Genomic DNA, 27,528 nt, shown 5'->3' on the forward strand with positions numbered 1-27,528 from the left:
GAAACAGGCTGGTACTCTACGAGCAAGAGGTAAGAAGAGGCAGCTCCGAGTATAATCTGCATTGTTCAAAAATTCTACCGTAACGATAACTACTGGTAAATGTTTTTTTTTACAAGATTAGATAAACCAGCTCAGTTACAAGTACAGTATATGATAGGAATGGGTAGAACAGCTTGTAGCACAGTATCGTGGATGGTAGGATTAAATGCAGAGACTTGCATTTGTTACAACACCCGTGCGACAAAATATTGTTGCATAGACATTTAAGAATCGAAAACGAGGGTCATGTGATATCTTTACACTAAAAATGTTCATAAAAGACCCCCACTAAGTCTATCATGTGACACCCTACCAGTGTATCTATTCCAATGATATTTCAGAACATATGATTTATTCAGTGTATGTCAACCTATAATATATAATGCAGAGCTGCTAAGCCTGTGTATCTAAGTCTATCATGTGCTACACTATGGGCCAGATTTATCATTAGCTCAGGTCAGAATAATGAAGTGAAAAAGTCCCAAAAAAAGTCCCAAACGCTAAAACTGCGCACAAATTTGCGACTTTTTTCTGCTCTGCACTATGCTCCCCAGTTTTCTGAAAGTGGGCGTGTTTTCTCATGTAAATTAATCTCTAGACAGATTTACTATTGGGACTATTTAAAAAGTCGATAAAAAGTCGCAATTTCACTCCAGTGAGGACCATGCTTATCTTATGAGACCTTTTAATAGAACATGCGACTTTTTCATAAAGACGTGCAACTTTTGTAAAGCTGATTACTGACGGATAAACTGCTACCGTGAAACCACACTTATCACAGTCTTAAAGGGACAATCATAAATCTGACTTGGCTAAAACTGACTTTAGCCGTATGTGAAAGTGGAGTGAGCTGTCAGTCATGATAAATCTGGCCCTATGTGTATACTGTGAATGCAGCCTAAGGGCCCCTACTCCCTACACACATGAATTTGCTCTGGCATTTCTTTTACCACTAAAATACACCAAACTGCTTGCTGGCTAGGATTAAACATGATATGCTTAATGATATTGGATAAAAATACTACTACAAATATCAGGTGATTAGACACACTGGTAGCACAATATCATGCCTAAGACATGTAGTGCCTTTGTGCAAGGGTACTGTGGAGTCTTGATGTTTGTGGACATTTGCCCCTATTACTACTATGCAAAGCAAGAAACTCACTACTTTATTGTACTTTGAAGGGTTAACTTGCAGTATGATTTATGCAGTTTTTTACACGTATACAGTTTTTTTTATATTGTTGAACTGCATTTTTTTATGTTTAATGTAATACAGTCATGTGAAAAAATTAGGACACCCTTTGAAAGCATGTGGTTTTTTGTAACATTTTTAATAAAAGGTTATTTCATCTCCGTTTCAACAATACAGAGAGATTAAAGTAATCCAACTAAACAAAGAAAACTGAAGAAAAGTCTTTTCAAGATCTTCTGTAAATGTCATTCTACAAAAATGCCTATTCTAACTGAGGAAAAAGATAGGACACCCTTGCCCCTAATAGCGAGTGTTACCTCCTTTGGCTGAAATAACTGCAGTGAGACGGTTCTTGTAGCCATCTACCAGTCTTCGACATCGGTCTGAGGAAATTTTACCCCACTCCTCAATGCAGAACTTTTTCAGCTGTGAGATGTTTGAGGGGTTTCTTGCACGTACAGCCCTTTTCAAGTCACCCCACAGCATCTCAATGGGATTCAAATCTGGACTTTGACTTGGCCATTCCAGGACTCTCAATTTCTTCTTTTTCAGCCAATCTTTGGTTGATTTACTAGTATGTTTTGGGTCATTGTCATGTTGCATGGTCCAGTTCCGCTTCAGCTTTAATTTTCTAACTGATGGTCTCACATGTTCTTCAAGCACCTTCTGATACACAGTAGAATTCATCGTGGATTCTATGATGGTGAGCTGACCAGGTCCTGCTGCAGCAAAGCAGCCCCAAACCATGACACTTCCACCTCCATGCTTCACAGTTGGTATGAGGTTCTTTTCTTGGAATGCTGTGTTTGGTTTACGCCAAACATGTCCTCTGCTGTTGTGTCCAAATAATTCAATTTTGGACTCATCTGTCCAAAGAACATTATTCCAGAAGTCCTGGTCTTTGTCAACTTTATCTCTGGCAAATGTCAGTCTGGCCTCGATGTTTCTCTTGGAAAGCAAAGGTTTCCTCCTTGCACACCTCCCATGCAAGTTAAACTTGTACAGTCTCTTTCTGATTGTAGAGGCATGTACTTCTACATCAACAGTAGCCAGAGCCTGCTGTAGTTCTCGAGATGACACTTTAGGGTTTTTGGAGACCTCTTTTAGCATCTTGCGGTCTGCTCTTGGGGTGAACTTGCTGGGGCGACCAGTCCTGGGCATGTTGGCAGTTGTTTTGAAAGCCCTCCACTTGTAGACTATCTTCCGGACAGTGGAATGGCTGATTTCAAAATCTTTTGAGATCTTTTTAAATCCCTTCCCAGACTCATAGGCTGCTACAATCTTTTTTCTGAAGTCCTCTGACAGCTCTTTTGCTCTCACCATGGTGCTCACTCTCACTTCAACAGTCAGGAGCACACCAAACTAAATGTCTGAGGTTTAAATAGGGCAAGCCTCATTCAACATGCAGAGTAACGATCTACTAATTATGTGCACCTGGTGTGATATACCTGTGTGAGATCTGAGCCAATTTAAGAGGGAATACATGTGAGGGTGTCCTATCTTTTTCCTCAGTTAGAATAGGCATTTTTGTAGAATGACATTTACAGAAGATCTTGAAAAGACTTTTCTTCAGTTTTCTTTGTTTAGTTGGATTACTTTAATCTCTCTGTATTGTTGAAACGGAGATGAAATAACCTTTTATTAAAAATGTTACAAAAAACCACATGCTTTCAAAGGGTGTCCTAATTTTTTCACATGACTGTATATCATCTTCATTGCACTGTTATTGTGCTGAATTAGCACTGAACTATAAAAAGGTTTAATGGACAGCCAGCTAATACTAAGGCCTCTTTCACACGGACGTCATGTTTTTTGCCCGGATAAGATGCGGATGCGTTGCAGGAAAATGCGCGATTTTTCAGCACGAGTGCAAAACATTGTAATGCGTTTTGCACACACATGAGAAATATCGGCATGTTTGGTACCCAAACCCGAACTTCTTCACAGAAGTTCGGGTTTGGGTTAGGTGTTCTGTAGATTGTATTATTTTCCCTTATAACATGGTTGCATAGTACAATAGGGCTGGAGGGGTTAAAAAATAAAATAAAAAATAATTTAACTCACCTTAATCCACTTGATTGCGCAGCCCGGCTTTATCTTCTGTCTTCTTTCTTCAGGACCTGGGTAAAGGACCTGTGATGACGTCACTGTGCTCATCACATGGTCCGCCACATGATCCATCACTGTGGTAAAAGATCCAACACATCTATAATAAAAACCTGAGTAGTTTGTTAAAAATATACCCATGTTTTTAAAAGGGTTTTCCAGGCTTTTAGTGTAGATGAACTATCCTCAAGATAGCTCAATAATATCAGATCGGCGGGGCTCCGTCACCCGGCCGATCAGCTGTATGAAGGGAAGGCGAGTGTGCCATCTCCTGTCTCTCTTCCTGCTCACCATAGACATAGCAGCAGCGAGCAGGAAGAGAGACAGGAGACGGCAGGTGCGCAGAGCATGTGCCTCCTTTTCATACAGCTGATCTGACACTTGTCACCCCTGCCTGTGGATAGGTCATCAATATTTAAAGTGAGGGTTGTTGGGGTGGTGGCTTTATGTTCTGGGAATTGTTTGGAGCTGGACTGGATTTCTTATAGGGGCCTATACATTCTAGGCACATTCTAGCTTTTTCTACCTCCTTCTCCTCTCTCCCCACTCCATAGACTTTTATGGGCAGTTTGTAATTAGAGTTGAGCGGACACCTGGATGTTCGGGTTTGACGAGTTCGTCCGAACTTGAAAAAAAAGTTTGGCTTTAGGACCCGAACCTGAACCCAAACCCCATTGAAGTCAATGGGGACCTGAACTTTTGGGCACTAAAATGGCTCTAAAATAGTCCTGGAAAGGGCTAGAGGACTGCAAAAGGCATCAAAATGTGCTTAAGAGCATGGCAGCTGTTCTGCAAACAAATGTGGATAGGGAAATGACTTAAAATAACATAAAATACAGAAACATTTAAAATAACAATCTGGATCTAGGAGTAGGAGGTTGAGGAGGCGGTGGATGTGGCGGTGTAGGTTGACGTGGAAGCGGCGGTGAAGGAGGAAAAGGTAGCCAACACTGATTTGTGTTGTTTTTTATTTTTAAATTGAGGTATCCCCCAAAATATTAGGACATATAACAAAATAAAACAAAGAATAAGTGCACTTGAGTACAGGAATGGATGGTTGAGGCTGGTATAAATGTCTATTCTGCACAAGGTACGGACAAGTCCTGTGGGATCCATGCCTGGTTCATTTTAATAAACATAAGCTTGTCCACATTGGCTGCGGCCTGTGATAATGCTCTCTGCCGTGCTAAACACATGTCCACACTATACACTGGCTGCAGGGCAGGTCAGCACCTCCAAGGCTGACAAAGCTTTTCCACATTTCGGCCACTGCTCCGCCTCCTGTGCCCCGCCTCCGTGACTCCATCTTCCGGCGGCCGGCAGCGTAACGTCGCTCACGCCGACGTCACGCGCCTGCTCCGCCTTCATTAATAAAGTGGGAGGAGCATGCGCGTGCGACGTGACGTAGTGAGTGATGGCACGTTACGTTACGCGGCCGCCTAGTTTGAATGTTGAAGAGCGGGACTGGAGCCACCAGCTTCTGCCTGCCCGCCCCAGTACTAGTGCCCAACTGGCTGTGGCTGCTGCCTGCCTATGCCCACACCACAGACTCGAGTAGACAGTGAATGGATGTGATGGGTTGTGGTGAACCGGCGTGAATGACAGTCTTTTGTGCACTGCAGCACTCACTGTACTGTCTGTGAAAAAGAAAAACAGTGAATTATACTTGTGAATACAATTGGAGTCCTCCTGACTGTCCCAGGCAGTAAGTTAGTGATGATAGTGATAAATTATTAGATAGTAACTTTAAGTCAGGCCGGACTGGAGCGCAGCGATGGGGGAGGACGCGCATGAGGAGGCCTGGCGTGTGAAGGACAGGTGAGGAAGGGGTTAGTTGGTGGTGGGGGCGGGATAGGAGCAGAGGCGCGAGTTGCCAGGGCGGCGGGGGGGGCGTGGCCTGAGCGGAGCTGGAGGAAGGAGGCGGAAGTCGGGACAGTGTGGCCAGGGGAGCGAAACGTGCAGGACGTGCGTGGAGATGGCGGCGCAAGGAATGTCGGTGGAGGAGCTGTTAGAGAGGCTGCGGCGGGAGGCGGATGTGAGGGGGCCTGGCTGGCTGCAGGAACAGGTGGGCGCCTGGGTTGTGTTGCCTGATCCGGTGGCTACCCCCGTTACTAGGGCTGCCCGGCCGCGGCGGAGTATACCGCCGGCGCGCCTAAGCCCTGACATCACCCCCCGGGCCCGGCGCCGGATAGGGAGCCCCCCCTGTGGACCCTCGGCGGCGGAGAGCGGCCGCTCAGCCTTCCGCGAGCCGCTCTCGCCGTGGGAGGAATCCCGTTTCTCGGCAGGGGCCCTGTGAGGAGCGGGACGCCCCTTCCCCCGCTCCCTGCGGCTGGGGCCATGGATGCAAGACCAGGTACGGTGGGCCGGCCCAGTCCCCCCCCGTGCGGGCGGTCCACTCGGCGGTCGGACAGTATCCAGGTTCCTCGGGCTGCTCTGGTGGGAGTGGAGTGCCTGGGCAGGCCCAGAGAAGATTGTAGCGGTGTGGAGGAGGATTCCTTTTCGTTGGCGGGTGCTGCGGTATCGTCCAGGCGTCCGGCTAGCGTGGTGCAGAGGGTCCAGGATGAGCAGCCGTCGACATCCAGGAGCTTTGACGGCGAAGTGTCGTTACGGCGGGAGTCAGGATCGACGGCAGCGGGAGTCACAGCGCCCGCGGTGCCTGGTGAGATTGGTTGGGGATCTGTTTTGGCGCAGGGTTTCCCGGGTGGTGGGGGTGGGAACATGGGGGAGTTTGGTAAGGGTTTGGGTCAGTTTTTGGGGGGACTGGCAGGTTGGTTGTCGGGTATGGGTGCGGGTGCTGGGTCTCCTTTGCCGGGGTGGGGAGTGGGGACGGGGTTGGGTGCAGGGTCGCCGGTGGTCGCGGCGGGGTCGGTGTCGGTGGAGACGCAAGCGGGGGGGGAAGAGGAGGTGCAGAGGTTGGATGATAGGGCCCGGGGTGAGGTTTATGTGTGCTTTGAGGGGCCGCTGGGGGCGCATTTGAAGCAGGAGGTGAGGGAAAAGATTTGGAAGGGGGAGTATGTGGAGATATTCTCGCTGCTCCCGTTGGAACGGTTCAATTTGGATAAGGGCAAGAAGGATGAGGGGAAGAAGGAGGACGAGGATAAGCGTCGACATCGACTGATCCCGCGTACGTTTGCTAATTGGCTACAAGCATTTGCCATATTGGCGAGTGTCATTGGGGAACGGGCGCCTGAATGCTGTTCGGCGCTGTTTTGCTACCAAGACGCGATTGGGGAGGCTTATCGGGTGTATGGTGGTGTGGGCTGGCTCCGTTATGACGAGCAGTTCAGGCAGCGTAAGGCGGTGAGGCCTGATATCAGGTGGGATCATAAGGATATTGGGTTGTGGTTGAGGGTGACTGCGCCTCCTAGGGCTGGGCAGTCCTTTCGTGGGGAGTCCGGGGGGTCATCCCCTGGTGCGTTGGCGGCGGCGTCGGCAAAAGGGCTGTGCTTCCTTTTTAACGAAGGAAATTGCAGATTTGGCGCCAAGTGCAAATTTAAACATGAGTGCACAGGGTGTGGGGGAGCGCATGGAGCTAACCATTGCTTCAAAGGGGGAAGGAACAGGGGGGGTGACGGGGCTGGAAAAGGGACGGACGCCGGTGCGGGTGGAAGAGATGCAGGGGTTCCTCGATAGGTACCCGGATCGGGTGGCGGCCGGATTGTTGGGGGATGGTTTTAGGTTTGGTTTTCGGATTCCATCAGTGGCTACGGCGGGGCCTACGGTTCTGAGGAATCTTAGGTCCGCGCTTGTTCATGCGGATGTTGTGGCGGAAAAGTTAAAAAAGGAGGTGGAGTTGGGGCGGATGGCGGGCCCATTCAAGGTGCCGCCGGTGCAGGGTTTGCGTGTTTCCCCATTGGGTGTGGTGCCGAAGAAGGAGCCGAACAAGTTTCGGCTCATTCATCATTTATCTTACCCAAAGGGGGCGTCGGTCAATGATGGTATCGACCCTGAACTTTGTTCGGTGGTGTATACCTCATTTGATGCGGCTGTGAAGTGGGTGAGGCGGTTGGGGCAGGGGACGTTGATGGCTAAGGTTGATGTGGAGGCGGCCTTTCGGTTGCTTCCGGTTCACGTGGAGAGCATGGGGTTGTTGGGGTGTTTTTGGGAGGGGGAATACTTTGTGGATAGGTGTTTGCCAATGGGGTGCTCTCTGTCGTGTGCATACTTTGAGACCTTTAGTTCTTTCTTGGAATGGGTAGTGGTGGACGTTTCTGGTTGTTCCTCTATTATCCATTATTTGGATGATTTTTTTGTGTTTGGGGCCTGCGAATTCGCGGGTGTGTTCGTTGTTGCTGCACACGGTGCAGTCTGTTTTTGCACGTTTTGGGGTGCCGTTGGCGCAGGAAAAGACGTTGGGGCCGGTGACGGAGTTGTGTTTTTTGGGGATTGTTATAGATACGGAGCGGATGGAGTGTAGGCTTCCGCAGGATAAGTTGGTGGATTTGCGGTTGGAGATTGGCAGGGCCTTGGTCAAGGAGAAGATTAGGTTGAGGGAGTTGCAGTCCTTGCTGGGCAAGCTGAATTTTGCTTGTCAAATTATGCCTATGGGGAGGATTTTTTGTAGGCGGTTGGCTGCGGCTACGGCGGGGGTGGCGGGTCCGTATCATTTTATCAGGTTACGCAAGGAGTTGAAAGGGGACTTGAAGGTGTGGGCGGAGTTTTTGGGTCATTATAATGGTAGGTCTTTGATGATGGCGGAGTTGTGTGATAGTGTGGAGTTCGAGTTGTATACCGATGCGTCGGGGGGAGTGGGTTTTGGGGCCTATTGCCAGGGTCAGTGGTGTGCGGGAGTATGGCCGGATTCGTGGGTGAGTCGGGGCTGGGTGAGGAACATGGCGTTGTTGGAGCTGTTTCCCATTGTGATGGCGGTTGTGTTGTGGGGGGAGAGATTTGAGAACAGGAAGGTGCGTTTTCATTGTGACAATTTGGGGGTGGTTCAGGCTATCAACAGTTTGTCCGCATCTTCTCCGCCGGTGGTTAGGCTGTTACAGTTTTTGGTTCTGCGTTGTTTGTCGATTAACATGTGGTTGGTGGCGGAGCATGTGGCTGGAGTGTCTAACTCAGTGGCGGATTCTCTTTCTCGTCTACAGTGGGAGCGGTTTCGGCTTCTTGCGCCAGAAGCGGAGCTGGTGGGTCTGGAGTGTCCGTCGTGGCTGTGGGGGATCCTCGAGGAGCGGTGATGGGTATGCTGAGGGATTCGTTGAGCCCGGGTACTTGGAGGGAGTATGGTAAGGCGTGGGCGACCTGGGAAACTTGGAACGGGGCCTGGGGTGTTGGGGTGGGTGATGAGGATGTGCGGTTGCTGATGTTGTTGGGGCAGTTGAAGGGCAAGGGGTGGTCGGTGTCGAAGGTTACCGTATTTTTCGCCGTATAAGACGCACTTTTTTCCCCCAAAAGTGGGGGGAAAATAGCAGTGCGTCTTATACGGCGAATGTAGCTTATTTTGCCCAGTTTTCAATGATACACCCGCCGCGATGCCGCGCGGCGGGTGTATCAGCTGTGAGGGAGGAGGGGCTGGGGGCAGCATCTGCATTAATAATGACAGCGGGGCCCGTGCAGTGACTATTCTACTACACGGGCCCCGCTCACTGTATAATCATATCTCTCTAATAGTTAATTGTTCTATGCATGTAATCGCATAATGAGCGCTAATGAGCGCTGTGTATTACCGTACTTAAAACTAGCAGCGCTCGCCGTTCGGAGCAGAGAGGAGGCAGGAGGCAGGCCGGGAGGACGGGCACTTGCAGCGTGAGTCATACGTCACGCGCCTGCACCGCCCACTTATGAATGAAGCAGGCGGCGCAGGCGCGTGACGTATGACTCACGTTGCAAGCGCCCGTCCTCCCGGCCTGCCTCCTGCCTCCTCTCTGCTCCGAACGGCGAGCGCTGCTAGTTTTAAGTACGGTAATACACAGCGCTCATTAGCGCTCATTATGCGATTACATGCATAGAACAATTAACTATTAGAGAGATATGATTATACAGTAAGCGGGGCCCGTGTAGTAGAATAGTCACTGCACGGGCCCCACTGTCATTAAAGCAGATGCGACCCCCACCCCCTGTATTGAGGGTCATTCACTACAGGGACACTTATGGAGGGGATCTGTGGATGACAGCATAAGATGCTATATATGTGTCATCCACAGATCCCCCCCATAACTGTCATTCACAGATCCTCATCCTCATAACAGTGCCATCCAGAGAGGATCCCCCATAAGTGTCACCCACAGATCCCCCATAAGTGTCACCCACAGATCCCCCATAAGTGTCACCCACAGATCCCCCATAAGTGTCACCCACAGATCCCCCATAAGTGTCACCCACAGATCCCCCATAAGTGTCACCCACAGATCCCCCATAAGTGCCACCCACAGATCCCCCATAACAGTGCCACCCACAGATCCCCCATAACAGTGCCACCCACAGATCCCCCATAACAGTGCGTCACCCACAGACCACAATTAGTTCAAAACCCACCAAAAGTGCACCTTTTTGGTTCAAAATATTTTTTTTCTTATTTTCCTCCTCAAAAACCTAGGTGCGTCTTATAGGCCGATGCGTCTTATACGGCGAAAAATACGGTAATCATTTTGTTGCGGGGGTTGCGTTTGGTTTTAAGTTGCGGGGGTTGCCTGATTGGACTAAGGGTTTTTTGGTGCGGCAAGTGTTAAAAGGGTGGCGCAGGGGCTCGGGCAAGGTGGCGGATTGTCGGAGGCCGGTGTCCTTTGAGCTGCTGCTGCAAATGGGAGATAAGTTGGGGGGGGTGTGTAGTTCCGGTTGGGAGTTAGTGCTGTTCAGGGCGGCATTTGCTTTGGCGTTTTTCGGTGCTTTTCGCTTGGTGGAGTTGGTGTGTGACAGTGTGAGCAGGGCGGGGGGACTCAGGAGTGAGGATGTCGAGTTGGCAGGGGACAGGTTATACGTCCGGATTCGTAGGTCTAAGACTGATCAGGAGAGCAGGGGTCGGCGGTTTACGTTGTTCGCGGTGCCAGGCTGTAGTATGTGTCCGGTGCGGTGTGCAGGTTCTTACGGGGCGGGGTTACCGCGCGATGAGTTTCCTTTTCTTAGGCATGAGGATGGTTCCTTTTTGTCTAGGTTTCAGTTTTTGGCGGTCTTTAGGAAATGTTTGAAGCTCTTGGGTGTGCCGGTGAAGGATTACTCGGGGCATTCATTCAGGATTGGCGCGGCGACTGAGGCGGCGAGGTGGGGCGCCAGTGAGGAGGAGATTAAGAGGATTGGGCGGTGGGAGTCGGTGCGTTTTAAGTCATATACAGTCATGTGAAAAAATTAGGACACCCTTTGAAAGCATGTGGTTTTTTGTAACATTTTTAATAAAAGGTTATTTCATCTCCGTTTCAACAATACAGAGAGATTAAAGTAATCCAACTAAACAAAGAAAACTGAAGAAAAGTCTTTTCAAGATCTTCTGTAAATGTCATTCTACAAAAATGCCTATTCTAACTGAGGAAAAAGATAGGACACCCTCACATGTATTCCCTCTTAAATTGGCTCAGATCTCACACAGGTATATCACACCAGGTGCACATAATTAGTAGATCGTTACTCTGCATGTTGAATGAGGCTTGCCCTATTTAAACCTCAGACATTTAGTTTGGTGTGCTCCTGACTGTTGAAGTGAGAGTGAGCACCATGGTGAGAGCAAAAGAGCTGTCAGAGGACTTCAGAAAAAAGATTGTAGCAGCCTATGAGTCTGGGAAGGGATTTAAAAAGATCTCAAAAGATTTTGAAATCAGCCATTCCACTGTCCGGAAGATAGTCTACAAGTGGAGGGCTTTCAAAACAACTGCCAACATGCCCAGGACTGGTCGCCCCAGCAAGTTCACCCCAAGAGCAGACCGCAAGATGCTAAAAGAGGGCTCCAAAAACCCTAAAGTGTCATCTCGAGAACTACAGCAGGCTCTGGCTACTGTTGATGTAGAAGTACATGCCTCTACAATCAGAAAGAGACTGTACAAGTTTAACTTGCATGGGAGGTGTGCAAGGAGGAAACCTTTGCTTTCCAAGAGAAACATCGAGGCCAGACTGACATTTGCCAGAGATAAAGTTGACAAAGACCAGGACTTCTGGAATAATGTTCTTTGGACAGATGAGTCCAAATTTGAATTATTTGGACACAACAGCAGAGGACATGTTTGGCGTAAACCAAACACAGCATTCCAAGAAAAGAACCTCATACCAACTGTGAAGCATGGAGGTGGAAGTGTCATGGTTTGGGGCTGCTTTGCTGCAGCAGGACCTGGTCAGCTCACCATCATAGAATCCACGATGAATTCTACTGTGTATCAGAAGGTGCTTGAAGAACATGTGAGATCATCAGTTAGAAAATTAAAGCTGAAGCGGAACTGGACCATGCAACATGACAATGACCCAAAACATACTAGTAAATCAACCAAAGATTGGCTGAAAAAGAAGAAATGGAGAGTCCTGGAATGGCCAAGTCAAAGTCCAGATTTGAATCCCATTGAGATGCTGTGGGGTGACTTGAAAAGGGCTGTACGTGCAAGAAACCCCTCAAACATCTCACAGCTGAAAAAGTTCTGCATTGAGGAGTGGGGTAAAATTTCCTCAGACCGATGTCGAAGACTGGTAGATGGCTACAAGAACCGTCTCACTGCAGTTATTTCAGCCAAAGGAGGTAACACTCGCTATTAGGGGCAAGGGTGTCCTATCTTTTTCCTCAGTTAGAATAGGCATTTTTGTAGAATGACATTTACAGAAGATCTTGAAAAGACTTTTCTTCAGTTTTCTTTGTTTAGTTGGATTACTTTAATCTCTCTGTATTGTTGAAACGGAGATGAAATAACCTTTTATTAAAAATGTTACAAAAAACCACATGCTTTCAAAGGGTGTCCTAATTTTTTCACATGACTGTATTAGGCCTGCATTATTGTAGTAGTATGTGGGGTGGTAGGCGGGTTTGTTAATGTTTCCTTTTCTTTTTGTGTTCGCAGGTTTGGTGGCGACGGCTTTGGTGTGGATTCTGGGGCACTCCTATGTGTTTTGGGGTGCGGTCAGGGCGGATGTAAGGCCAAATGGGCGTCAGTTGGGTTTTAGTCAGGAGTGTGCTACGGTCCGGTGGTTAGGTGTGAGAGGTATGTTGTGGGGTGGAGTTTTGCGGGAAGTGCATCGCTTTGTGCGATTGGATCGGCCTCCGGACGTGTTAGTCTTACATGTGGGGGGGAACGATTTGGGCAGGCGTCCATTTAGGGAGTTGATTCGGGACGTCAAGTTTGATTTGCTCCGGATCTGGGCGTTGTTTCCGGGTGTAGTAACGGTTTGGTCGGACATTGTTCCGCGGAAGGCGTGGAGGGGTGCGAGGTCAGTGGAGAGCCTTAACAAGGCGCGGATTAAGGTGAACAGAGCGGTGGGCCGGTTTATGGCAAGGAATGGTGGTGTGGTGGTGCGGCATGAGGTGTTGGAGAAAGGGGAGGGTGCGTTTTGGAGGGCAGATGGGGTGCACCTGAATGCGGTGGGTACGGATTTGTGGGCTCTGGGGCTCCAGAGTGGTGTGGAGATTGCTTTGCGTATGTGGAGGGACGCGCAGGGTTGAGGTGGTCAAGCTGCGCGTTCGTGGAGGCGGGGGAGGTCCTTGAAGTGGAGGAATATGGTGGTACCTGAGGATGGGAGGGCCCCGCGGGAGGGGCTGGACTCTCATTGAGGAGCTGGTAGGAACTAGTTACGCGTCCATCAGTTGCTGCCTCCGAGCTGGGTTCAACGGCTGGGGGCAAGATGGAGACGCAGGTGTTCCAGCGTGTATGGAGTTATTGGGGCTTCTAGGACCTCCCTCGTCATTGGTTAATTTATTGTTATTTATTGTTATATATTTTGTATTTATTTAATAAACGGCTGCTGTGGCCGATAAAATCCAAGCAGTGGTGTGGTGTGTTTATTTCCTGGTGAGGGGTTGGGGGTAAGATGTTGGTTGAGTTAAGGGGACTGAACATATAGCCAGTGCCCTCTTCAAGTCAGGCCGGACTGGAGCGCAGCGATGGGGGAGGACGCGCATGAGGAGGCCTGGCGTGTGAAGGACAGGTGAGGAAGGGGTTAGTTGGTGGTGGGGGCGGGATAGGAGCAGAGGCGCGAGTTGCCAGGGCGGCGGGGGGGCGTGGCCTGAGCGGAGCTGGAGGAAGGAGGCGGAAGTCGGGACAGTGCGGCCAGGGGAGCGAAACGCCCACCCACCCGACCCTGTTGGATGTAGGAGTAGGGGAGTGGTGGTGTGTTATGTGTCGCGGCAGTCGTGGAGGCGGGGGAGGTCCTTGAAGTGGAGGAATATGGTGGTACCTGAGGATGGGAGGGCCCCGCGGGAGGGGCTGGACTCTCATTGAGGAGCTGGTAGGAACTAGTTACGCGTCCATCAGTTGCTGCCTCCGAGCTGGGTTCAACGGCTGGGGGCAAGATGGAGACGCAGGTGTTCCAGCGTGTATGGAGTTATTGGGGCTTCTAGGACCTCCCTCGTCATTGGTTAATTTATTGTTATTTATTGTTATAGATTTTGTATTTATTTAATAAACGGCTGCTGTGGCCGATAAAATCCAAGCAGTGGTGTGGTGTGTTTATTTCCTGGTGAGGGGTTGGGGGTAAGATGTTGGTTGAGTTAAGGGGACTGAACATATAGCCAGTGCCCTCTTCATGTACGTGAGTGAGCTATTCAGCTTGTAAATAAACTTGTGCAAACTGCAAAGTATATGAGTAGTTTAGTTACTAACTACTCATATACTTTGCACAAGTTTATTTACAAGCTCAATAGCTCACTTACATAAGGAACAGACGTCTTACAATAGGGAGGGACACTGTCAGGGACACTGTTATGGGGGGGGGGGGAGAGATGTGATATGTGGATCATGTGGATGATGACACATTTATATAGCACAAGATGCTTGCGCTGCCATATATGTGTGTCATCCACAGATCCCCCCGGCCACCCATAACAGTGTCATCCACAGATGCCCCATAACAGTGCGTCATCCACAGATGTCCCCATAACAGTGTCATCCACAGATGCCCCCATAATTGTATAATCCACAGATGCCCATAACAGTGTGTCATCCACTGATGCTCATAACAGTGTCATCCACAGATGCCCCCCCGTATCTCTGTCAGATTCCATCATTCCACAATCCACACAGATGCCACCATGCCAGTCTCATCCACAGATGCCCATACCAGTGTGTCATCCACAGATCCCCCATAACAGTGCGTCATCCACAGATGTCCCCATAACAGTGTCATCCACAGATGTCCCCATAATTGTATAATCCACTGATGCCCATAACAGTGTGTCATCCACTGATGCCCATAACAGTGTGTCATCCACTGATGCCCATAACAGTGCGTCATCCACTGATGCCCATAACAGTGCGTCATCCACAGATGCCCTCATAACAGTGTCATCCACAGATGCCCCCATAACCGTGTGTCATCCACTGATGCCCATAACAGTGTGTCATCCACAGGTCCCCCATAACAGTGCGCCTGTGAGGAGAGACAGAAAGGAGGGCAAATAATCAGTGGAAGCAAGCAGAGGACGGCAAAGCAGACAACTTAATAGCTTCTTTTGTAAGTAAATTGTTTTATTATTTAGTAAGTAAATGTAGTGGTGCTATAATGTGGACCCCAGGCCTCTCTGATGTCCTGCAGGCTGGGCTGGTGCTGTGGCAGCATACGGTTGGTCAGGCAGCAGAAAGGCTCTGGGGCTGTCATTGTGCTCTGGAACTTTTCCCTTCACAGCCACTGCTATCTCTCTCTCGTACAGTGCAGACTCTGCAAGAGGCTTTCAGTTTGCTCTCCTTCCTCATAAAAGTCTATGGGAATCAAAACAGATCCATCTGGTTCCTGTTATGCAAGTCGGAAAACAAAGTCAATTGTGCTTCTGGTTTTGGCTCCACCCCTAGACTGCAAGGGGGTGGGGCCTGTTGGGTGTCATGTGATTGGGCTGCTCAGTCAAAAATGCCCAGGCCTATTTTTTTTCCCAGTCCGGCCCTGATCATCTGTGTCCTCTGTATCCCCCCCATTCACGCACCAGTGATGGCCATGAGCTGGTCTGGGTGCCACCCTGCTGTGAACATGGTTCCTCCTTCTGCATCTCCTCCTCCTCATCCTCCACCTCCTCATCCTCCAGAACTGTGCCCTGGCTGGACAATTGTGTCCCTTGGGTTTGTGGGTGCAGGAACCCACCCTCGGAGCCACTTGGGAATGACTGGCCAGAAACCCTACGAAATGATCCCTCTTCCTCCTCCTCCTCCTCCTGTGCCACATCCTCTTCCATCATCGCCAGCAGCGTTTTTTCAAGGAGGCATAGAAGTGGGATAGTAATGCTGAGAATGTTGTTATCGGCACTGGCCATGTTGGTGGAGTACTCGAAACAGCGCAACAAGGAACACAGGTCTCGCATGGAGCCCCAGTCATTGGTGGTGAAGTGGTGCTGTTCCACCAAGCGTCTCACCCATGCGTGCTGCAGCTGAAACTCCACTATCGCCTGCTGCTGCTCGTACAGTCTGGCCAGCATGTGCAAGGTGGAGTTCCACTTTGTGGGCACGTTGCATATGAGGCGGTGAGGGGGAAGGCCGAAGTTACGCAGCAGCGCTGACAGGCGAGCAGCAGCAGGGTGAGAACGCCGAAAGCGCGCACAGACGGCCCGCACTTTATGCAGCAGCTCTGACATGTCAGGGTAATTTTTAAGTAATCTCTGCACCACAAAATTCAGCACATGCGCCAGGAAAGGGATGTGCATCAAACCGGCTAGTCCCAGAGCTGCTACGAGATTTCGCCCATTATTGCACACCACCAGGCCGGGCTTGAGGCTGACTGGCACAAACCACTCATCGGTCTGTTGTTCAAGGCCCGTCCACAGCTCCTGCGCGGTGTGGGGTTTGTCCCTCATACAGATACGTTTTAAAACTGCAATCCTCGGTGGTGGAAGGACATGCGCCAAACTGCTATCCGCCACAGGCCCAGCCGCCGCTGCATTTACCCAGTGTGCTGTTATGGAGATATAACGGCCCTGACCGTGCTTACTGATCCACGCATCCGTAGTCAGGTGCACCTTGCCACAGATGGAGTTGCGCAGTGCACACCTGATTTTGTCCCCTACTTGCACACCTGATTTTGTCCCGAAGTACTGTGGGACAGCCACCAGCATAAGGCCTCTAAAACTATCTGTCTCCACCAGACGAAATGACAGCATTTCAAAGGCAAGTCATTTAGAAATGCTGGCATTCAGGGCTAGGGATCGCGTGTGGGTAGGGGGGTACTTCCTCTTCCTCTCCAGCGTTTGGGATATGGAGAGCTGAATGCTTCCGTGTGACATTGTGGAGATGCTTGTTGACCCAGGTGTTGGTGTTGCTGGCAGATCCTCTGTTTGCGGGTGCCACTGTCACTCCAGAGGTGGATGAAGAGGCTGTGACTGCAGCAGAAGAGGAAGCAGGAGGTGTCTACTCCACTGCAGCTCGTGCTTTGCACTTAAATGCCTGGTGATGCCGGTTGTGCTCAGGATGAGAACGTTTATGCCTCGCTTCAGGCTCTGATTGCACAGCGTGCAAACCACTCGTGTCTTGTCGTCAGCACATTGAACTGCCACACTAGGGAACTCCTTGGAGCTGGCTTTGGTGTGCTCGGTCCCTTGCTGCTTTGGGCAGTAGGAGGTGTACTGTCTAGAAGACGGCCGCTCCGCTTTCGCACTCCCTCTTCTGCTGTGCTGGTGGCTCTGTGCGACCACCGCCTCTTCCTCCGAGACTGTTGGCACCATCAGGAATGGGGAAGGGGTAACTCCAACCCTACCTCTGGCCCCGCATACCAACCCCATCTGAACCCTTCAATAACGACACTGACACCGTTCAACTTTAAACCCTTTATTTTGTTGGGTGGTAATCGGCCACAGCTTTATTCAAACGGCAAAAAACATAACCTTAAACCGTGCTCTCCGCCAGCCGCTGGTCTCCCAGAGGGCAGATCCGCCCATTTTTCTCCAACACCTTTAAGCTGTAATAACTTGCCACCACGGAGGAGAACCGCCCTCAAACGGGGCTCCGACCACCACCCAACAAAAACATGGCCTGCTCCACCCCATGCTGAAGACCTGAAAGGAAAATATCCAAACCGATATCTGTCAGATGCACCCCATCGGGTCTCATTAATGAGCGATTATCGCCTTCAAGCTGCCGGTGTCTGACCACCACACCCCCCTGGGACCTAACAAAACGGGAGATACTGGCATTCATCGTCCTCCTACACCTCTCAAACGCCTCCCCACCCTGCCATACAACACGAGGGACAACCTCGGACCATACCAGGACCACCTCACGAAAAAATGAAGGGAAACGCTCCAAATCGGACCTAATGAGGGTCAATAATTCCACCAGGGGTACAGAACCTATATCGTTTCCCCCTGCATGTAAAACCAGAATCACCAGGCCACTGGCCTGCAAACCAATGTCGACCACTTGGGACAGGAGCTGAGCCCATCGCAAACCACGGATTCCTCTCCAGGATACATCCACCTCACGGAAGCCGAGGGATCTCCCACCGGTCCGGCAATCAGCTCTCTGGGCCGCCCAGAACACATACGAATGGCCTATAATCCACACGGCCGGACGCCCAGGACCTGCAAGAAAATAGTGTTAGCACCAAGCAAACGCCACACAAAACCAAGAGACTCCTGCAAATCAAACAGACATATCAACAAAACATCGTACAAGTACAGCATACAGAAATAAATAAGTAGTTACATTCTTTTCCCTTTTTTTATTTTTTTTATTTATTGTACATGTCAACATAAAAGAAGGTCCGGTCTAATATACCTAGCAAAGCAAGCGGACTTCCACCTGCCAATCCTCATAACCACCGATTCGGGTAAACCTGCCCTGGCCGCCCCAATGCGGAACGAATGAGTACCGAATTCCCTGGGATTCACCCCAACCAACTCCAAACAAGACCGCAAAACCCTGGTGAACTGGAATTTGGTCAAGGGAGAACCATCCGCATGCGCAAAGAAATTACCGCTCTCCGGGCGCACCGCACTATAGCTACCCACCAACCTGACCGGGCAAGAAATACCGGCCACCGGATACAGAGGAATCCAGGCACCCCTGCCAAACTGGTCCGTTTTAGACCGCTGGACCCTAATCCTCAACAAATCACTGCCTAACACCACATCCTGACAAGAAAGGCCCCCCGGTTTGCTACAAGAGGGGGCAACCAACTCGCCCAACCGCAGTGCCGCAAAGAAGGCTACGCTAAAACTACATGAGAACAACGCTGTCTCAAAAGGCGAAGCGCAAACTTCAGGAAGCCCGGCAAGAAGCCTACCTAGCAAATCAAACGAGATCGGCCTCCGGCTCTCCCGAGAGACAAAGTCCTTCCTCCAACCCCTCAGAGCCTGACGGATAATAAACTGCTTGGTGACATCTACCCAGCCGCGCAATTTGAAATTAAAGGCGATACCCGCCAAACGTCGCTGTGACTTCAGTTGTGACTTCCAAGCGCAGGTCAACCCGGGAAACCACGTCTCTGCCATTCACCATTCCCAACCACTCACCCCACGCCTTACCATGCGCCTGCCAAGTAGCCGGGGAAACCGATGATCTGACCACCGACATCAGCTCCTGTCCACCAGGTCCCACAGGTACGACGGGCATTTCCTGCACTCCAAATCCGCTCCCGGAAGAAAGGACCTGAAATCCTGCCAACGAAAACGGGAGAGAGCATCAGCAATCTTATTATCAACTCCTGGAACATGACGAGCCCTAAAATAGATATTACATTCGAGGCACCGAAGTACGAGATGACGAAGCAAAGACAGAACCGGGAGGGAAGAGGAAGACAAGCTGTTGACAGCATAAACCACACTCAAATTGTCCGTCCAAAACGAAACATGCTTATTGGCCAACCGGTCCCCCCACAACTCCACCGACACAACAATCGGGAACAATTCCAATAACGTGAGGTTCCTGCACAAACAAGAGGAACGCCAAGTGTCAGGCCACTCACTGGCACACCACTCAACCCCCAAAATCGTACCAAAACCACACGACCCGGAAGCATCCGAAAACAGGGACAGTTTAGAATTAGGGGTAATCTCAGACATGTAGCAGGTATGACTATTGAAAGATTGCAGAAAAGCCTTCCAGACCCGCAAATCCTCCTTCAGTGACGCAGTGATCCGAATGCGATGATGGGGAGACTGCACACCCCTGGTAGCTAGAGACAAACGCCGGGCAAAAACACGGCCCATGGGCATCACCCTACATGCAAAGCACAAGAGGCCCAAAAGAGACTGCAGCTGCAGGAGGCTAACCTTCTTGACCGCCATGAACCCATCAATCAAACCCACAAGCTTCTGAAGCTTATCACGTGGCAACCGGAAAACCATATCAACTGTGTCAATTTCAATACCTAAAAAAGACAAACATGTAACCGGGCCCTCCGGTTTCTCCATAGAAATCGGAACCCCAAACTGAGCCATCCTCTCCAAAAACAGATTCAGCAATAACAAGCAACCATCCCCGGACCCCGGAGAAACAAAAAGAAAGTCGTCCAAATAATGTAAAACTGACGTAGAGCCCGGCTCATAACGAACGACCCATTCCAGAAAAGAACCAAACAACTCAAAATAGTGACACGAAATGGAGCAACCCATAGGAAGACATGTATCATAGTAAAACTTACCGTCTACACAGCAACCTAGTAAATGAAAACAATCAGGGTGAACAGGGAGCAGACGGAAAGCTGATTCAATATCCGACTTGGCCAGGAGGGCCCCCTTGCCCGCCTCCCTAACCAACGCGACCGCTCGGTCAAAGGAGACATAAGACACGAGGCATCCTCTGGACTAATGGCATCATTAACCGACGAACCCTTCGGGTGGGACAAATGATGAATCAACCTGAACTTACCCGGTTCTTTCTTAAGGACCACGCCAAGCGGGGAAACCCGTAAATTAGGGAACGGTAACACCTCAAACGGACCCCTAATCTTACCCAACGAAACTTCCTTAGAGATCTTGTCCCTAAGAACCTCCGGTAGCTCCCGGGCGGATTTCAAGTTATCCGAAAAAACCGGGAAGCGGTTAAGAACAAAAGGGATAAAAAACCCATAGGAAAAACCAAACCGGAGCTGAGCAGCAGCCCGTTTATTGGGATACCTGTCTAACCAGGGGCCCATCTCTGCCACGCTCACCGGGGTCCTTAACTCCCCCTTGTTCAAACTGCCTGGAAGGCCTAATCGCGGGATGGGAGCATTTACCAGCTTGAATCTACACAATCCGGCAAACCTGCAGTTCCCCTCGTTAAACAACCAACAAGACCCGGGGCGGCGGACGGCCACCGGTCCATGGGAAGGTGATCCCTCTGAACCAGCGGCCGCCGCTGGAAAGGGAGAGGGCCTCTGCGCCACCATTAATCTCAACCACACATCCGTCGCCTTCACCCCCCACCCAATCTCCGGATGTAACGCCAACCGACGACGAAACTCCTCATCGTACCGCCACCAGGCGTTGCCCCCGTGCGATTTATAGGCACTATAAATAATATCCTGATAGACGAACAGCTCAGAACAACGCTCAGGATGACGCTGTCCCATAACACAACCCAAAACAGAAAAGGCCTGCAACCAATTGTTCATGGTCTTGGCCACCCGGGGTCTATGCTCAGAAGGTCTATCCGAGAAACGCCTCTCCTTGTCAACCGTGTGTTGGTCAACCGATATGAGGGACCAAACATCCACATACTGGTTAGCCCACACCTTTTCCCTAACCGCCTCATCCAAGTGGGCCCCAAGGAGGCTAACCCCACAATAGCACGAATCCTTGTGCACCCCCGCCAGAACAGGCGCCTGTTTAACACTGGGAGGAGGGGGCTCCTGAACCTGGGCAGGCGGTTGTAAACGGTCTAACAACATCTGCAACAACTCGGCCGTGTTCGCATCCCCCGCCCTCTTCAATAAATCGACGGTGTTCGCATCCCCCCGCCCCCAACACACCCAGAATGGTACTTACCGGACGAAGAAACAGGAACCACCGGAGGAACAGGCATCGGAACTTCAGGCTGAACAGACGCCGCAGGAGCCAGGCAACGGACCCTGGATGAGTGATGCCGCGACCGCCCACTGCGACGCGAACGTGCTGCTCGACCAGACTCCCCAGACGCAGCCAGCGACCCCTCAGAGAAGGACGGCGAGCGCCATCTGGAGGATCTGGAGCGCCTGTTCCACGCCGAGCCGCCAGACCTGCGCCGACCGCGTCTCCTGCTTTCCGGAGAGGAGGACGACGAGATGGACCAAACCCTGCGCCCGCTGTGACCCATGGGGAGGGGAGGGGAGGTGGCAGGAAGAAAGAATTAACTGCAGGGGCAGAAAGCGGGTCCCCCCGCACCCCATCATCAGTGTGAGAAGGGGGAGGGGCCACCTCCACAACTGCCGCTGATGGCAGAGCCCCATCCACTTGCATCTGCCCCTGGGGGACATGAGGGGCCAAGGGCTGAGAAGCTGGAGGGTTGAGAGGGAGACTATGGGAGGAGGAGCTGCTGGCCTGAGCACCCATCGCTACACCACCGTTCCACGCCGCAGTCACACAAGCGGCAGCAGGACGGGACACGAGGTGAGAGGGAACAGGAAGGGGCGGAGCCGCTGCTGACTCGGCATCACAGGGGACCTGCCGGCTAGCCTGAGAAGCAGCAGCGCCGGCGGCAGCAGTCAAGGTAAGGGGAACTGGAGGGGGGGGGGCTGCGCCCGAACCTAGCGGGGGGGCGGATGAGCCGAGCAGACCGCCTGCCCCCCACCACAGTACCGGGATCCACGGACATTACCTCCCCAGGGTCACACGCCAAGCCAGGGGAGGAGGAAGGCTGAGGGGAACCGAGGCTGCTCAAGAATGAGCGCAGCCATCCCTCACCCCCTCCGCCATTCTCGCCCTCAAAGCCTCCAGCAGGGGGGCATCAGAGGCGGCCATCTTCATGCGGACAGAGCGCTGCAACCCACAAATCGCTTCCGCTCAAAGAGGAAGAGGAGAGGTGGGACAGTGGCATATAAGCCCTCCTAGACGCCCGCCTCCTCTTAAAACCGGATCACTAAATTAACCCCTAACTGCCCAATCAAAACGGGTGCCAGTGGGAGAATAAACCAAAAGGGGGATAAGAAAAAAGGGGGGGGGACCACCAGTCCCTGCCCACCCTCCCTAAGCTGTCGGGTGGCTTAGGGAGGGTGGGCCAACTACATCGGTCACTCGCATGACCTTGATTCCATGTGGGGTCGAGGACCTCATCGTCTTCCATATCATTTTCCACCCAGTCTTCACCTCTGACTTCCTCGTCGGTCTGCACACTTTCGAAAGCCCCAGCAGTTGGCATCTGTGTTTCGTCATCATCTGAGACTTGCTGCGATGGTCCTCCTATGTACTCATCTTGAAAAATAAGTGGTTGGGCATCGGTGCACTCAATCTTATCCACTTCTGGGGCAGGGCTAGGTGGATGGCCTGGGAAACCCTGAGTACAGAGTCATCAAAAAGCAAAAGAGACTGCTGCATGACTTGGGGCTCAGACTGCTTGACTGATTTGCAAGGGGGTGAGGTGAAAGACTGATGGACATCGACTGCAGGTGCCAACTGTGGTCTTTCAGCATGAAACTGGGTGGGAGACAATGTGAAGGAACTGGATCCACTGTCAGCAACCCAATCTACTATCGCCTGTACTTGTTAAGGCCTCACCATTCGTAGAGCAGCATTAGGCCCGACCAAATACCTCTGCAGGTTTTGCCGCCTACTCGCACCTGAGGAAGGGGTTTCACTTATGCGTGTAGCTGGCAGAGATCAACCACGTCCTCTCCCTGCAACAGGAGCTCCACCAGCAGCACCACGACCTGGGCCACGTCCCTTATTTGACGCTCTCATCATATTTTTAAAATTTAGGATCTTGCCCTAAATGGGTGTTTAATTAATAGTAGACTAGAACCACAGTATGTAAAGGGTGTATCTCACACGGCCTGAACCAGACTAGGCCTCAATTAAAGATTTTTTTTGCCCAAAATGGCTATATTTCAAATGCCTAATTCAAACCCCTGTATGTATAGGGGGGATCACACACACCTTGAATCAGTGTAGGCCTCAAGTAAAGATTTCTTTGCACAAAATGGCTGTATTTCAAATGCCTAATTCAAACCCCTGTATGTAGAGGGGGTATCTTACAGGGCCTGAATTCAATATTGGTGCACCAAATGGCGGTATTTAAAATCTCTGAATGTACCCCAAATGTATTAAGGGTGTATCTCACAATGACATCTGCATCAAAGGCTGCCAACTAAATTTTTGGTGCCCAAACAACTGTTTGTTTAACAACTGAATTTGACAGCAGTATATAAGCCTGTAATTTCACACGTGCTGATGCTGCAAGGCCTGAAAATAGTGTTTTTTGTCAAAAAAGTGTGTTTTTCAACCCCAGAAAATGATGGGTGCATTTGTAGCTTAAGTTGCACACTGACTAATACAGATGTTGTAAATTGCCCAAAAAGTCTTTTTTTTTTTTGCTAACAGAATATGAATGCTGTATATATTAGACTTGAATTTAACACTTTCAGTTCTGGAAAATACAGTTTTTTGAAACAAATGTGTTTTTCAAACCCCAGAAAATGATGGGTGTATTTCTACCTTAAATTGCACACTGACTAATCCAGATGTTGTAGTTTACCAAAAAATGGTGATTTGCAATGTCCCAAAAGCTCAGATGCAGTGCTGCTACACTAAGCATGCATAAAATGGCCGCCGCCACCCACCTAACTAACAGAATTATAAATTTTTTATTTTTTTGGGTCAATGGCCTTAGGGCAGGGTAAAACGATTGTGTCCTGCATCCACACAACTATTTCTAGGTAGATTGCTGAGTTTGATTCTCTCCTATTCTCTCCCTGAAATCACAAGTCCCTCAGCATCCTCTCTCTACACTTGTAACAGTAGAGTGACGTGCAGCGCTACGTGACTCAAGCTTATATAGAGGCTGGGTCACATGCCGCTTTGGCCAATCACAGCCACGCCATTAGTAGGCATGGCTGTGATGGCCTCTTGGGGCAAGTAGTATGACTCTTGTTGATTGGCTGCTGTGCAGCCTTTCAAAAAGCGCCAAGAAAGCACTGAACCCGAACTTTTACGGAAATGTTCGGGTCTGGGGTCCAAAAATACAAAAGTTGGGTACGAACCCGAACTTTACAGTTTGGGTTCGCTCAACCCTACTTGTAATCTTTCAGCGAGTTGATAATCCATCTTGGCTGTTAAAATAGCTGTGAACTGAGAGTAAATAATCAGTGCATGAGGCAAGGAGGAGATGAAGTGGAGAAAGTGTTTTTAAAAAAAAATTATTTTAAATTCACCTATATTGTACTATTGATTTATACAACATTTGTGATCGTTTAAATTATAGTGTTTGGTTTTATTACAGGGGAACAAACAAAATAGCTCTTACTGAGAATGAATTATATAACTTGGTTTGAAGAATTTGCCAATGAGATAGAGGAAGCTGAGGTTCCTGGCAGATGGAATTTATTTGTGGATGAAGACCTTCTGAAACAGGCTAATGCTAGATACTTTCACCAGAAAACGTTTGGCAGGTAAAAAAACCTAAAGCTTTAAATATCACATGTAGAAAATACTTAGGAGTATTGGGAAACATTTGTAGAGCTTTGTGTGGAATGGAGACCAGCATTTAACTACAGAACATATAGTGCGCACAATTTAAACAAACCATTTATTTAAAGGATGACTTCTACAATCTATTTAAGGGAATTCTATGTTGCTTTTTTCCTTTCAGTGTTTTAGCATACAGTACCTCTGTATGCTACTACATTGTGGTCTGTGTCATTATTATAGAGTCTTTTTCTAGTGCAATAGAAAAATAGTATGCCCTAACCATCTGCCCTATGTAAGAACAGCTTGGGGTCTTTTGTAGGTATCAATGGCTGACTGTATGAGGGTTCCCGACCCTCGATCGTGGTCTCTATTGACTGTGTGAAGCAAAGGGTTAAATGGCTAGGATTGGAGATTCTTCTAATCCTAGTGATTAAAGTGAGTGCTAAGCTGTCATTAGGCAGCCACACATCCGCTCTAAGAGGACATGGGCCACCTATACAGTTCTAATTCTCCAGCAGTGGCTAAAGACATATCAGTGATCTTTAAGGGGTAATCAGCCTAATAAAACAATATTTTGGAGAACACGTAACTTGTTTACCATTCTGTTTATGTATAAAAACATATATGGGGTCATTTATCAAACTGGTGTAAAGTAGAACTGCTTAGTTGCCCATAACAACCAATCAAATTCCATCTTTCATTTTTCACAGCTCCTTTGGAAAATAAAAGGTGTAATCTGATTGGTTGCTGTGGGCAATTACACCAGTTTGATAAATGACCAAATAGTGTTGTTAATGTAGGCAGGGAGTCCGTGGAGCTGAGGGGGCTTCATATCAAATAATAAATTGCCCCCTTCTGCTGCTGGTTAATACCACCATACTTCTAACTACATTTTCACAAAGGATGTTTATAGAGACATGCTTGTTAAGTTCTATGACGATATCACTAATTTTCTTCTATTTATCAGAGAACTATAACAATTTGAGTATTTCTGACATGTATTTTTTCTACTTTTCTCTTAGCTTTTGCTGCTTACGTTGTAATCGCACATGGTTCTCATCAAAAGTATTTATATTGTTCCGTATGAAACGTGGGGAGGTGACAATGAGGATTTTCAAACAGGAATGTCAGAAATGCAAACTTCCTATAATGCGGGAGCCTTCAATATCAGATGAAAATGTAAAAATAGTCATGAGCAATGTGATCAATCATATCGAAAGGGTATTTTATGGGGAAAAAAGGGTGAATAATGAACGTCCACCAAACATTCATAACAAGCTGGATGGCCCACATGATGAAGAGCACTGTGAGGCTTGCAAATACAATCTGTGTGATAGGCAGACTAAGGGTGCCAATGCGTCTTCAATGGCTGTCGGCCGATCAGTAGTTCAACCGACAGCTATCTCAACTTCTCCATACACAGGCACGCTCTGTGTGGCCAACCGTGCATCTGTTTTCAATGGCGAGGGTGAAGAAAGTCTCTACCAGACACCTCTGACTGTAGAAAAATACAATTCACGTTATCCTTCTCCTCCCCGATGTTATGAGAGTGAGGAGTTTCCCACACACTTTAGATTGTCGACTGGGTCCAGACAACAATACAGTCATGTTTATGATGAGGATCATGAGTCCACACAAGAAACAACATCACCTAGTTGGTTACCTGCTCTTGCTGTGGGTGTTGGTGTTGGTGTTGGCGCATTAGCACTACTGGCCTTTTCATTGCATAAAACAAAAGAAAACAAGAGAGGAGGTTTCTAGAGCATTAACCTATTTACAAGGAGCAGGAAAAGGGTATCATAGACCTACTAACCTGCAGGTATCATAGACCTACTAACCTGCAGGTATCATAGACTTACTAACCTGCAGGTATCATAGACCTACTAACCTGCAGGTATCATAGACCTACTAACATGCAGGAATTATGTAATGTATTGGCACAACAGCTTTTGCTGTAGTACCATTCGGTACAATTGGTGCAAGGGTGAACTGAAAGCATAAGGACAAGGAGAATCCCTCCTGGCTGTTGTACGATACTGCTGAGTACACAGGTTGAAAATGTGGTTCTGTAATGTCTTTTTAAAGTGTTGACCGAATCGAGCTCCACAAAGTGGACTTCAATCTGAATTTCAGGGAAAATTTGATTTTGCCGTGAAGCTGAATAACAAATCAATTTGCCCAAAAATGGCAGTAAAAAAAATTAATCATACTTACCTCATCTGTTTGAGCGTGAAGAGCCGGCTGCCCCCATCTTGATTGAAGATCCAGAGCAAAATCCAGTGCGTGGTGATGTATGACATCACCATGCCAGCCAATGTGGTGACGTCATCACAGGGCATGCAAGATTTCGTGCTAGATCTTCAATGAAGATGGCGGCAGCCAGCTCTTCGCGATCAAATGAATGAGGGTAAATATGATTTTATTATTATAATTTTTTTTTTGCATTATTAAAAAAAAGGTGGCATCTGAGGGGTACAATGATGGGGGACGGCACAATCGCTGTTCCCTGTCATTTCACCCAATACTTACAAAGAAATGTGCTTTGTGGCAAAGTTATTCATCCAAAAGA

General features: G+C 49.3%; 1 protein-coding gene across 3 annotated transcripts; it reads left to right on the forward strand.

Annotated features, from left to right (window-relative positions):
• On the forward strand, positions 1-27,439 carry LOC122936277 (receptor-transporting protein 4-like). 3 transcript variants are annotated; one of them, XM_044292404.1, is made up of 3 exons: positions 1-29; positions 24,772-24,940; positions 25,982-27,439. In XM_044292404.1, the coding sequence occupies exons 2-3, from the start codon at positions 24,801-24,803 to the stop codon at positions 26,718-26,720; spliced, it is 879 nt and encodes a 292-aa protein (XP_044148339.1). In that variant the 5' UTR covers positions 1-29; positions 24,772-24,800; the 3' UTR covers positions 26,721-27,439. The 3 variants fall into 3 exon arrangements, with proteins under 3 accessions (XP_044148339.1, XP_044148340.1, XP_044148338.1); XM_044292405.1 differs by lacking the exon at positions 1-29 and adding an exon at positions 61-95; XM_044292403.1 differs by lacking the exon at positions 1-29 and adding an exon at positions 14,857-14,914.
• The last annotated feature ends 89 nt before the right edge of the window (positions 27,440-27,528 follow it).

This window comes from Bufo gargarizans, chromosome 4 (genome assembly GCF_014858855.1).
Source record: "Bufo gargarizans isolate SCDJY-AF-19 chromosome 4, ASM1485885v1, whole genome shotgun sequence".
In the NCBI taxonomy this organism is placed as follows: Eukaryota; Metazoa; Chordata; class Amphibia; order Anura; family Bufonidae; genus Bufo; species Bufo gargarizans.

Bases quoted from the DNA above. Each gene is read 5' to 3' on its own strand.
- LOC122936277 (XM_044292404.1), top strand. From the start codon at position 24,801: ATGAATTATATAACTTGGTTTGAAGAATTTGCCAATGAGATAGAGGAA. The intron at 24,941-25,981 runs GTAAAAAAACCT...CTTTTCTCTTAG, and splicing joins CACCAGAAAACGTTTGGCAG to CTTTTGCTGCTTACGTTGTA.